At 39.1% G+C, this 13,239-nt stretch overlaps 3 protein-coding genes across 16 annotated transcripts; 1 reads left to right on the plus strand and 2 right to left on the minus strand.

Moving 5' to 3' along the window:
• The first annotated feature begins 2,281 nt into the window (after nucleotides 1-2,281).
• On the plus strand, nucleotides 2,282-5,942 carry LOC104803198 (alpha-galactosidase 3). Its single transcript, XM_010527083.2, has 15 exons — nucleotides 2,282-2,629; nucleotides 3,037-3,095; nucleotides 3,209-3,265; nucleotides 3,355-3,389; nucleotides 3,610-3,713; nucleotides 3,832-3,904; nucleotides 4,016-4,074; nucleotides 4,164-4,229; nucleotides 4,325-4,408; nucleotides 4,715-4,779; nucleotides 4,883-4,965; nucleotides 5,037-5,127; nucleotides 5,230-5,288; nucleotides 5,367-5,507; nucleotides 5,589-5,942. Exons 1-15 carry the CDS (start codon nucleotides 2,406-2,408, stop codon nucleotides 5,697-5,699), a joined length of 1,311 nt encoding a protein of 436 aa, XP_010525385.1. The 5' UTR covers nucleotides 2,282-2,405; the 3' UTR covers nucleotides 5,700-5,942.
• A 76-nt stretch (nucleotides 5,943-6,018) lies between these two features.
• LOC104803199 lies at nucleotides 6,019-11,192 on the minus strand. 14 transcript variants are annotated; one of them, XM_010527093.2, is made up of 11 exons: nucleotides 11,034-11,192; nucleotides 10,056-10,125; nucleotides 9,604-9,672; nucleotides 8,932-9,240; nucleotides 8,412-8,609; nucleotides 8,223-8,315; nucleotides 7,934-8,116; nucleotides 7,734-7,836; nucleotides 7,464-7,649; nucleotides 6,873-7,363; nucleotides 6,019-6,773 (listed from the first exon to the last, which is right to left on the minus strand). In XM_010527093.2, the coding sequence occupies exons 4-11, from the start codon at nucleotides 9,175-9,177 to the stop codon at nucleotides 6,348-6,350; spliced, it is 1,926 nt and encodes a 641-aa protein (XP_010525395.1). In that variant the 5' UTR covers nucleotides 9,178-9,240; nucleotides 9,604-9,672; nucleotides 10,056-10,125; nucleotides 11,034-11,192; the 3' UTR covers nucleotides 6,019-6,347. The 14 variants fall into 14 exon arrangements, with proteins under 14 accessions (XP_010525395.1, XP_010525391.1, XP_010525392.1 ...); XM_010527089.2 differs by having other exon boundaries at nucleotides 10,056-10,376; XM_010527090.2 differs by having other exon boundaries at nucleotides 11,029-11,192.
• Nucleotides 11,193-11,501: 309 nt separating this feature from the next.
• On the minus strand, nucleotides 11,502-13,211 carry LOC104803200 (40S ribosomal protein S26-1-like). The gene is made up of 5 exons (XM_010527099.2): nucleotides 13,107-13,211; nucleotides 12,929-13,021; nucleotides 12,761-12,845; nucleotides 12,493-12,626; nucleotides 11,502-11,820 (listed from the first exon to the last, which is right to left on the minus strand). The coding sequence occupies exons 1-5, from the start codon at nucleotides 13,107-13,109 to the stop codon at nucleotides 11,746-11,748; spliced, it is 390 nt and encodes a 129-aa protein (XP_010525401.1). The 5' UTR covers nucleotides 13,110-13,211; the 3' UTR covers nucleotides 11,502-11,745.
• Nucleotides 13,212-13,239: the final 28 nt, after the last annotated feature.

The raw sequence follows: 13,239 nt of genomic DNA on the forward strand, positions 1-13,239 counted from the left end.
GAAAATAGTTTTGTGGTTTTGAATCTATTAGGATATCAGTCATTGTATTTTTTTTATAGATACCAATTTTTTTTTATTCATGACTCTTGTTGTTCGAAATGTGAATTATTTTGTATAAACACCTGCATTAGAATATATAAACAATGTTTTTTAGATATCGTCAAAACAAAATTTTCTACAAAAATCAGATCTAAAATGAAGACAAAAATGTGCCAAATCACGGTATCTCGTAGTCAAATGTATAATTTCGTTAAAAACGTTTTTTTAGTGACCGGATATATACTAACGGCGAAGAATTTAAATGCTTAATTTTTAATATATAGAAATAGAATAAACTCTAGATTACCGCGTATGTGACAATAAAATACGCAATAAATGAAATAACGACTGTAGATAAGCTTTTAGGTATCTATGCTAATGTCGAATAATAACGAAACAAGAAATTGTTAAGGTTGATAGCATAATAATTGAACATGAAGATCATCAGCAGTGACGTCATGTTTTCGAGGGTATTTCGTCATAACCATGAAATTGGATAGACCGTTGCAGAAGTTTGGGCCTAACCAAAAACATGGCATATAAATTCATTCTGTTAATCTGATTTCATTTTTGTTTCCCTCTTTTATTTAAAACAAGTCCTTGAGTTTAGGGGTGGACGCGGGTACTTGAAACCTATGGGTTTTCGGGTACCCAGTCTCACGGATACTCGAAACACAGGTACCCTTTATATAATGAAGACGAAAACGGGTATGATGAAGTCAAAAATCTGGATTGCGTGTTCGAGTTCGGGTTTTGTTTGAATGGCGACGGGTACCCGAATACGAATAAAATGACAATTATATCCCTGATATTTTGATATATTTACAATAATTATTTAAAATATTTTTATATTAAATTACTAAAATACCCTTAAAGTCAACAAAAGTCAACATTTTCTAACGAATTGGACGGGTTCGGATACCCTCGGGTAATCGAATTCAGCGACGGATATCCGAATTATGGGTACTTGGATTTGGCAAAAACGAAAACGAGATATCGTTTTCTCAAAACCCGCGAAAACGAAGACGAACTCCGGATACCCCAAAAACTCAGGTACACCACCCGTGTCTACCCCTACTTGAGTTGGATATTTAATATGGCAGATTCATCATGTAAACCACAATTCTATATATATATATATATATGTGTGTTGTATATAGCTTTAAAATATAAGGAAACGAGAGGTAAATATAGGAGGATAACTTTATATATATATATAATGATACAAAAAAGTTTCAATAAATAATATTTCTTATAAGATTGTATAAAAAAATGGAAGATAAGAATTTAGAAAATTTTCATTAATCAGGTAATAAATACTATTTCAACATTTATACCATATAAAACTGTACCAGAAAAAAAAGAATTGGCATATATATATATATATATAAGAACAGAGTATTTTTTAAAGTAAATAATGGGGGGCCTTATAATGGACTGACTGAAAGATGGGCTTGGGCCGATGAATAATCAAACGTCACTGTAGCTGAAGCCCCTCAACGATTTAGTGGATTTTCCCGGGAGGGAGGGGAAAATGTAAGAGACTTCGCACCTAATTTATTTGAGGGTCGAAAATTTTCTCGGCTACCAAACAGGAAAAAGGAAAACGATGAAGACGAAAAATCTGGGAACTTTAGAAGCGGGCTGTCTTTCGGACAGTGAAGAAGACCTAATACTCAACTCTGTCACAACGGTTGATTCAGGCACTAAGGCTCGTGATTCTTGAATCTCGACCAACTTTTTAAACTTTATATCCAAACAAATTTGGGTAGTTATTCCGGATTCAAACTTTAAATTTGAATCCAAAATTAATCTAAATCTTGATTTAGAACACTCAAATTATTAAAAAAAAAACTTTTAGCTATTGTTATTACTTGTAAGTAATTTTATTGCATACCCCGGTATTATTATTATTTATTATTCCATGTTATATATACAAACAAATACAGAACGTGCTTATCGTAAAAGGGTCAAGACTGTAGATCATAAAGTTGACAGCTTTTCTCAGGATTAATTAATAGAACGATAATCCTAACATCTACGATGGTGATAAGCGTAAGTGGCAACTTAAACATTGCTTCTACCACATTACAATGTATTGTGTATTTAATTAAGGAAAACTATTGTTTGTTTGTTTTTCGCAAAAGATGCAGGAATTGATCTTGGGCAATGGATAATCATATAATTAATTAAGTATACTTTCCACAATTTTATCCGAATATTCGACTACCCAAAGGACCCATGAATTAACCAGTTTCCGTGTCTACACGAAATGTAGTTGTTCAACGAAGATAACAGAAGGAAGACGAAGAAGAACAAACAAAAAAATTTTAAAAATCAACAGGGAGTGAGAGAAGAAGGCGTTAATGGCGACGACGAAGAAGATGAAAGATATGATCTTTTTCGTCGCTGGGCTCTTGGGTTTATCGGTTTTAGTTGATCGGTCAATCGCAGGAAGGGTCAAAGCGCCATTGTTGCAGAGCAGTCATGGTGGTTTTGTGTTCACCAAATCTTTCGATTCGATCTATGACACTTCTATGTACGGCCGTTTGCAGCTCAACAATGGCCTTGCTCGAACTCCTCCCATGGGGTCTCTCTCTCTCTCTCTCCCTCTCTCTCAATATATCCTCTGTTCTTGGATTTTAGGATTTAGCTTTGCTTGCTTGATTGCTTTTCATTTTTCCTTGTTGTGGAATCCGATATTAGCGGGTTGTTTGTGATTCAACAAATTTTTTTTCTGTAATTTCTCATTTTGAGTGGATTGTCTGTGTTTTCGGCTCAAATGTGAAGATTGATAGAGGAAAACTAAAGATTTTGATGCACAGATGACAGAAAAAACAAGGTTTTGGCTGTTACTAATCTAATCCTTTTGATGCCCTCTTTCCACCCTTTCGTTTCTGGTGTTACCATTGCCTGAAGTTGTTCCCACGAGTTATGTTCTTGGACTTTCCTATGTGCATTGCAGTATGAACTCGTTCTTTTCACTTGTATATGCAGATGGAATAGCTGGAATTTCTTTGCTTGCAATATCAATGAAACAGTCATCAAGGAGACCGGTAAATTCTGTGTTTCGCTTGCTTCTTCCGTTATCGATGGAGCTGTTGATCGTGTTGAGGCCTTTCTGTCAGTTTATAACAATTGCTGATCTTTTTACCACTTTGTTTGATAGCTGATGCTCTTGTCTCATCTGGGTTGGCTGATCTCGGATACATACACGTCAATATCGGTATTTTCAGTTGGATCACTCCTTCGTATTTGGTTTCGGTCCAGGATTTTTAACCGATATAGGTTGAACAAAGTTTGCTTTTGTTGCAGATGATTGCTGGTCTAAGCTTACACGAGATTCGAAGGTAAAGTTGTTTGTATAGTTCGGCACAATCTTTAACCATAGCCAATCTCTTAATTTCTTCTGTGAGTTGTTATTATCTGTTGCAGCTTGAAGATGGTGTTCTTGCAGTTCCTAAGTTGACCCCTCTCAGTTTTCATGCAGAAATTTCTTTTCCAGCTTAGATATCACTTCAATTACGTTCTTGATGCTTATATCATCTTTTGTATTGTCCTGATATATAGGATCAATTGGTTCCTGATCCTAAAACCTTTCCATCAGGAGTTAAACATCTTGCTGATTATATTCATACAAAGGGCCTGAAACTTGGTATATATTCCGATGCCGGGTAGGAGGAAAATTTCTGAAACCCCTAAAGTTGATTTTGAATCATAAGGAATGATGCATGCTTTGTCTATTCTTCTTTGTAACACATTGTTAACTACTGTCCTAATCTCCCCTTTCAGTGTTTTCACATGTCAAGTTCGTCCAGGATCCCTTTTCCATGAAGCGGATGATGCAAATATTTTCGCTTCTTGGGTTAGTTTTTGCCATATCTATTTAATCTTTGAAGACCATTACTTTTTGAAAGTGAACCTTATCCAGAGAATTCTGTTTTCTTAATTTCTCATCCATAGATTTGGTTTCCAGGGTGTGGATTATCTGAAATATGACAACTGTTTCAATCTGGGAATAAAACCGATCGAAAGGTTCGTGCTTAATCCATACTAAGGTACCTCTTCCTTGAACTCTTCTGACATATATATCGAATGACTTGATACGATCCATTGATTTCCAGATACCCTCCAATGCGTGATGCTCTAAACTCAACCGGTCGATCAATCTTCTATTCACTTTGCGAATGGTACAAAATTTTGCATCTTCCAGCAGAAAGAGAGTTTTTACGATCCACACCATTTTATTTCGGTTCTAACCCCCTTTTCATTTTACTGTTTGCAGGGGTGTTGACGATCCTGCCTTGTGGGCCGACGAAGTTGGAAACAGTTGGCGTACAACTGATGACATCAATGACACATGGGCGAGGTAAATATTATCTTTGAAACACTTCTTCTCAAACAATAACCAACTATGTTAGAGCAAACTGAAGCCTATGACTGTTGCAATTCTGCTGTTTTCGCGTGAAGATGTAAGATCAGTTTGATCCTTATCATAGGAATGTCTTGCGTTTAGACAAAACCCGTGTTAGTTTTCTGTTAGAAGAATATTGTTAAATGATCAACTGGCCGTGGAGTTACTGCCAGTTTCAGATAACAGGAGGAACTTCTGTTAATGCTCAAAACTTATGATCTGATTGTTTTCTTTTTCTTCTTTTTCTTTTGCTCTGCAAAGTATGACGACGATTGCTGATCTGAATAACAAGTGGGCAGCATATGCAGGACCTGGTGGATGGAATGGTGATCATATCTGATTTCTATGAAAGTTTTCCCATTTGAGTCAGATATACTTTCACTATATATTAACTACTTACTGTTCCTTGTTTCTTTACAACTGCATCAGATCCGGATATGTTGGAAGTTGGAAACGGAGGGATGACTTACCAGGAATATCGAGGTCACTTTAGCATCTGGGCATTGATGAAGGTACGTACCTCTATGATTTCTCGATTTCCTTCTTTATCTTAGTTTCTTCTCTCATCAATCTGTTTTTGCAGGCACCGCTTTTGATTGGTTGTGATATAAGAAACATGACAGCAGAAACATTTGAGATTCTGAGCAATAAAGAGGTTATAGCCATAAACCAAGGTGGAAATCTCATGTTTGATCTCTTAGTCTACATACATGAGTTTCCTGCTATTCCCTCTGACGGGAGATATGTATTCTAAACACTCCAAATTCTGGTTGCAGATCCACTTGGTGTTCAAGGAAGAAGAGTCAACGTCAACGGTGAAGATGGTTGCGAACAGGTGTGATCTAAGTTCATCTTTAGAAGCCGAAGCATAACAAAATCCAACATCATTACATGATTTGTTGTCGTGTTCCAGGTGTGGGCAGGGCCTTTGTCCGGAAACCGCTTGGTTGTTGCCCTCTGGAACCGTTGTTCTAAGCCTGCAACTATAACAGCATCATGGGATGTTCTTGGTCTGGAATCAAGTATCAGTGTTTCAGTAAGGGATTTATGGAAGGTGAGTTATCTTCCTGTCATCACCTCTCAAGTAACGGACCTCGAGATCATTTTTTTCACACGTTACCTTCGTTCCTTGCAGCATGAAGATATGGAAGAGAATGCAGCTGGCTCGTTTGGAGCTCAAGTGGACATTCACGACTGTCATATGTACGTTCTCACTCCCCAGACAGTGTCACACTCCGATATCTAGTGTCCTCGAAGCTTGTTCTATGAGGCGCTCAAACCCTGAGATGTCACTGTTCTATTTTTCTTACCAGCCTGTGTTGCCCATCTTGTAACATGCAAGCAATATCCTATCCTGTCATTTGTGTTATAAGATGAGACTATTGTTGCAGTGTTGGTTAAAAAACTGAAACAGGTCTGTCTGATGATGTCTTGCTTTGTAAATTGTATTCAATGTGAGGCTGGGAATAAAGGTTCTGGAGTCTACTTTTGTTGGCTCTGTGCAAATGAAATGATGGAAGTTTAGAAAATCTGAAAACTAGAAGGGAAAGGCAACCAGAAGCATCAGTTCAAAAGAGTTGGGGTTATGACAAATTTCCAGACAAATTGCTGAAACAATGTCACCGAAACTGTCAGAAACATAATGGTATTTTTCCTATTTTGCCAAATAATCAAAGAGAGATATCTCAGAATCAGATGAAAGTTGTTGAACAGAAGCCCTGTTCCTGATGAATTATCATCTGTTGGATCCTACAAAAGCTGCTACTTCAGCATTCAACTGCAAAGCTACTCAAGAGGACTGTCTCATTTGGTTAGAAGTTGCAGAAACCTTGTCATATTTCTGTTGGTCAAGTATCAGAAACGACCAAAGCCTTAACTAGAGACCAAGCAAGGATCAACAAGAACTTCCGTTTTCTTCTTCCTTGTTGTCTCCCATGGCTGATGCGCTTGAAGAAATGGGATCAACTAGCTTTTCCAGTGGTGAAGACCTTCCAGATACCGAACCGGAATACTCACTAGTTCCATTCATACTACTTCCTGACGAGGAAAAGGAATTCCCAGCTCGGGGAAATTTCAACAATGGCTGATCCAGGTCATAGGATTCCGAACTCGAGGATTCTTCTTTATTACCAGAATGAGACACCAACCCTTCAAGAATGTGATTGCAGCCATTACCAATCTCATCACCTCTTGTCACCATGGAAGCTTCTAACTTACCATTAACCCGTTCAGATGATTTCAGCAGTGGACGAGCCTGAACTGAAGCTAATGAGTTCCCAGTACTTGTGCCTCTGAACCTATCAGCATACCAGCTCTGACTCTGCAACAACCAAGGGAGGAAGTATCATATTAATGAGCCCTTGTTACATCAGAAACTACAAAATACAATTTTGAATAAAACCCCAAAGCCAGAGCTCACCATGTCAGGGATATAAGTGCCAGTTCCTCTGGATTTTCCCATATTTTGGAGGCCGATAGCCGGTGTGGGCAGACAAGCAAGAGGACGAGGAATTGAACCATTCAGACCACTCCGATAAAACTCGTTCTTTTGGGAGTTCACATACCTATGGACCATGTCCCAGGCACTTGTGTCCTGAACCTGAGAAGTCGAAGGCATCCAGCTATGTTGAGATGTCCCGGGTAACCCGCACCCATGATACCACTGTCCATATACAAGACTTCTATAATAACCATTGAAGTCTCCACTGAGTTCTGATAGTTCTGATCTTCCAGTGCCAAACGCTGTAACGGGATTGTGAACATCCTGCCTTTGGCCCTTACCGTTCCTGTCCAAGGAATTAGCAAAGAACTTCTCGAGTCTGCTGCCCATTGTTTCAACAGGTAGTGTGAGGATGTCTCTGAGCTTTCGAGCTCCCAAGGAAAAGGCATGTCTTACACGTTGGAAATTGCCTAAGAATGTCAGCAAAGACAATCCATTTACTTGAATATCTGAAAATGTAAGGAGAGATCACATGCCCAACAATGCAAAAGAAAGAAACTTTTGAAGTACCCTTAGTCACACTTCGCCCGAGGTTGTTGCTATGTTTCAGAGGATCCACGACGTTAAGATGTTTGACAGGAAAATCATGCCCGTTTGCATAACCTCCCTTTGTCGGAACAGAATATAATTCAGTGCATTCTCTGAAAAACTTCTCATTGAGCAATAACTCACACCCGTTAATTTCTGGAGACACTGCTGCATAGAGGAAAAATAAAGAATGCCTTATATGAAAAAACACATGGTGTGAATTGTGAAAAGCTCCGGATTTGCATTACTCACCATTCATCTCTGGAAGGGAAGATATTGGAACTGGACCATTGACACTGACACAGTAATTGTCCCAGTCGAAAGAACCATAGTAATCTAAGAACTTATACAGGACCTATTGAAAGTTTTGCAGTTAGAAAATATATTTTTTCCATCGATAACCTAAAGATTATGAGATGATGTTAGGATCAAGCCCAGCAAAGAGTGCTCACCGCTAAAGGGCCAGATAGGGACGAATGGAATAGATTGATGATGTACAAGACTAATACTGCCAATGCATACGTTGAGATCAATCCGGTGTTTGCACCAAGAATCCGGCTCTCATAATAGCACCAGGCTTTGATCAAGATGATGCTTCGTTTGAATAGATGGTCTCTTCCAAAAATTTGATCAATCTGGCAATACAAAAAGAATCAAAGATGATACCACCCGATTAAGAAGCAGATTTTGGTACATATTGTGAAGAGTGAGGCCATAATATGTCGGGCTAGAGTTTTTTACCTGCTCCAAGAAGCATAAAGCGCAGAGTCCTGCCATTTGGTTGAAGGAAATGTCCACGGCTATGTTCTTGATATTGCATTTTATGACCTTGACCTAGTGTTCAAACAATTTCGAAAGCAATGTGACCATCGAATGGCATTGGCACAAATGGTTAACATTTAAATAGAAGTCAAAAGGAAGTAAAGAGACCTGTGCACGAATGTACTGAACATCCGTTGCTTGGAAATCATCGATTTCCTGGATATCAGATCCCTTTTCTTCACCTTCAAGCATACTGCACAATTGTACAGCCAATTTTTCCTCCATGTCTTGATGAGTTAGGACTGTCAGATCGATATCTCCATCAGGCAGATAGGTTTTCAGTGGCACCGAACCGAATGAAAAGACCTGTGGACACAATACGACGTTTGAAAAACAGTTGCTCAATAAGTAAAAAAGTTTTAAAACCCATAAGAGACATGACACAGAAATCAATACTTTCTGGCAGAGAACATGTCCTGAATCATTAAGGAAGGTATACCTAATTCTTTTGCTCCCACAACTAAAGCATTTCGAAAGGCTTTCGTCAGATAAAGATTCAACAAACAGGACATGTCCAACCCGATAATCCAGGTTGAATTTGAAATATAGAACTCGCCATGTTCACAGGTGGTACAATCAAATAAAAATGGAGAGGGGTGCATGTCAATTTAAACTCTGAAGTTCTAACCTCAACGCCATGGTGACCCTTAATTAGATTCCGAACATAATCAATGATTTCAATCCTACTTCTGTCAGAAACAAGAACTGGCTGGATGGTGCATAGTATCTCCCAGGTCCTATCCTCAGCAATCATCCATAATTCCCCATCTATCGGTAGTGATTCTGCCACAGGCGGTTTTCTCGACGATGACAAGGAAGATGATGACGAGGACGATGAGGAAGAGACTGACAACCTCTCCTGAAGATCTCCCATGGCAACAAATCTCAAACAACCTTCAGACAGCGCCACTTGTATGAGGGTGATACATCAAGACATCTACAAAACCATCAAACAAAGAGAAATGGAAATAAAGTTTAAAAAAAAATCTGAGTGAGCCTTGTTGGAATCACATCATATGAACAAGAAACAACAACATCTGGTGTTGCCAATAGCTCATCACATAACAACGAGCAGCCAAACACATTGAGATAAAGAAAACTCTCAAAAGAGAGAACGGGCAGAAAAGAATACTAAAAAAAGTATCCAATGAAATATACTCCCCAAGGATAAATCACTTCAACCAAAGGAATGAAAACAAAGGCAGAAGTTGATTTCAATTTTCAAATAGCCGAGAATCCGAATTGGAAGCCACGAAAAGAGAGAACGGTAAAGAGACAACGAGGCAGATTAGTTTCTCACCAAGTAGAGGAAAAATGAAGTGATTTCACTTGATTTCTCAATTCCATCAATGGAGGGTTTAAAAATTTCCTGCCAATGGGGAGTGCAATAAATCCTATGTAAGGCTTGATTGTTACTACTTCAGTAAACATAAGAGCTCATATTTTAGGTAAAGAAACAAAATAAAAACAGAGCATGACCGATGTAAACTGATAATAAATGCAAAGATTAGGCATCCCTACACATAGGTTCCTCAAAACCAACATCGCCATTAAGTCAAAACCCACAAAGAATTTTACTAAAACCAGGTGATCCTCACCGCTGGAAAAATCAAGTTTTTTTTTACCCTTCCATGGTAATGATTACAAAAAGGCTCCAGAAACCTCAACGCTGTCTTCTCAACTCTATAACACTATATGTTCACCTCGTGGACGCAGAAATCTACAGTATTAAGTGAAGTATCAGGAGAGTACCTGTGGTTTTAGTCCATGTGTCATTAGATTCTTTGAGGCAAATCTCTCGAAATCAAAGAGAATTTAATTTCTGTAACAAAAAAAAAAACCCAGATGAGGACCAAGAAAAAAAAAACCCAAACTTTATAGCAGGGCTAATCCGCTTCATATTTCCACATGAAAAATAAGAACTTTGGAAAAGCTCTGTTTGGATATTCATCCCTTTCGAGGACCACGAAGGCGGTTCCAAAGAACAGAAACGGCCAAAAAAGGCGAGATTCACGCGTAAAAGAGTCAGTTTTTTCTTCATTGGGATCCAAAAAAATTCACCGGGAAACAAACCTACATGACGAACAAAGGCCAAATCCAAGAACAAATTAGACAAGAAACTATAAATTTCTGGTCGGGTTTTCATCGTATTGACAATTTCAAAGCATGCTCTGTTTCTTCGATTACGCAATTGTCTCCGAAAAGCAGACTCAGTCAAAGAATTTCATCAACGTGATCGATCGATTACCTAAAACCCACAAATCTCCGGTGATGCCAATGCAAATAAACGAATCAAATTGACAAAATTCTTCACCCGAGAGGGATCAAAGTTCAGATCTTTGCCTGAAGGAATGCATAAATGTGTACAAACCCCCCAAGTCCTCGAACATTCAATCCCCTCCGACACGAATACCCAGATACAGACACTAACCTCGTAAGATACTGGAGAAGGGGAAACGAAGGGAACTCATAGAAATTCAGGCAAAAACCATCATGCCGTACACAGGAAATAGGGGGAAGAAGAAACAAACCATACAAACAAAACCGCCAGAATCCTCAAATAAACAAAAAAGATACCGAAAAAAGAAAATGAGATTTCTCGCCGTATGATATAAGGAAATAATGACTATATAACCATTCGAATAAAAAAGAATTAAAACTGTTATGGAAAGTTTATAAAAACCTAAACCAAAATCCGTCATTTTGGTAATGAAATCCACTGTACCTGACCTCGGAAAAAATACCCAACCAGGAAAAAGGATGGTATTCGGTTTCCTTCCTTTTTCTTCTTCTTCTTCTTCTCGTCATGGGCAAATCCCAATAGAAAACGTTTTCGCAATTAAACAAAACTTTTTTTTAATTTAAAAAACGGAAAAAAACCTAAACCCTAAACTTCTTCCAAACCCAGAAACAGAAACCCCTGAAATTGGAGATCGTCTCACGGACAAGAGCGGGACCCACTAATCATCATACCGATTACGTGGCACATCACACGGGCTAGTTGAAAACACATCTACACCGTACGCATGTCATGATAGGGAGATCGGACGGTCTATATCATTTTTTACTAGAGCCCAGGGGAAAAGGAATTCTCTGACCTCTCTGTGTTTATATACCGCAACTAAAACCCTGTTTTCTTCTACCTTAAAAGATTCACAAAACGCATTCTCAAAACAGGATCGATTGATACCTATCAAGAATACTAAAGAGAACACTTCACAATGCATATGATAATTTCGTTCACAGACAGAAAGAAAGGGTAGAGATGAAAAGAAAACCAAGGAAATATCAAGAGTCAATAAAACTATTGAAAGTGTCACGGCATTTTAAAGTTCCGGTAGAAAAACCACAGCTCTAAAAGCTTTTCTCAAAAAAATTTCGGACATGAAAAGAAACCAGAAAACATGGATTTGGAATGGTGCAGGAGCCAGTGTAGTGGACTTCAGGTACGGGGTGCAGCTCCAGCTCCCGGGACACGGGGAGCCTGTCCGGGTTGCCCAGGCTTAGGCATGTCGTCCTGAAAACATTACAGGACCGAAACCATTCAGCTACTTGCGGTAAGACTATACACAAGAAACCCTAATGAAGTCCAAGATGATCGAACACTACTCAAAGTTCTGCAAATCGGAAGCTAAACAAAGAAACTTGGCATACAAAACATGAACAGCACGATGCATGACCAACAAGCCATTGTGAGCACGACCCAGACAACAGTATAAGCTGTCACAATAAAAAAAAACTCCACATGACCCAATATACCATACACAAGAAACCAAATGAATTCCAAGATAATAGAACGCTACTCAAAGTTCTGCAAGTCGGAAGATAAACAAAGAAACCAAACAAAAGGGAAAATTTTGAAACATGCTCCAAGCCCAAAACGTTTGACAGATGAACCAAGACTAACATGAGCAAACATGGCACGCAGAACTCGAACATTCCATTGTGAGCACGATCCAAACAACAGTTTAAGATGTAGCAATCAAAAAACTTCACACGAACCGGTATATCATACATAAGTCGATTCACAAAGGTAGCCTAAGACAAAACCCATATGATCACACGGCATCAAAGGCCAAGAGCATCAACAAACATAGTATCATATTAGAATCCTATACAGTCAAACAAGGCTATACTGTAAGCAGATTCCATAAAACCTGAACAATAAGAAATATCAGAAGAGATTTACCCTGCGTCTGGCAAACCGCTGAGGTGGGGTACGGACCCTGCGGTCAGTGCGGGACCTGACCCTCACAACGTGAGAGTGGATGGCGCACGAGATACAGTATTGCATCTTGGCATATAGCTTCGGCAGTGTGTAGCCTGAGTAGTACGCAAACGAATTAACAGTAAACCATCAACCAAGACAGAAACCAAAATCCGACCTACAAAGCTACAAAATCAACGCATACGTACGTGTATCAACCACGGGAAACAGAAGGGAGAAGCGTTTATACCATCGTAGACACTGGCTTCCTGAACATCCCTAATTGCCGCTTGCTCGACAATGTTCCTCACGATAAATCTCTTAACCGCCTTATCCTACAAACCGATTTCAACATTGTATCAAATCGTTCGAGACAGATATAATTATGAGGATGACCAACCACAGGAGGACATCGTACCTTAGGGCAGCACTTGCCGCAGTTGGAGCAGCGGATGAAATTGACATGTCCCCTGTTGTGCTTGTTCCTGCCACCGTTCCTGCGCTTGAAAGTCTACACACACGAATCGCACAGAGTAAAAAATCACGAGTAAGAACATCGGAAGCGCTCCAAAGCATGGTTTGACGCCGGAACTCACCATGATTGCCGCTGCAAACTAGGATTTTTTCGTTTACACCAAAATCACCGACGAGGAAGGAGGCGAGAAAGTGACCTAGGCTTGAAGGGTTTTAGTTTGGGGGCGGAAATTTAAATGGGTATGGATCGGCCCG

Source organism: Tarenaya hassleriana, unplaced genomic scaffold (assembly GCF_000463585.1).
Source record: "Tarenaya hassleriana unplaced genomic scaffold, ASM46358v1 Cleome82, whole genome shotgun sequence".
Classification (NCBI taxonomy): Eukaryota; Viridiplantae; Streptophyta; class Magnoliopsida; order Brassicales; family Cleomaceae; genus Tarenaya; species Tarenaya hassleriana.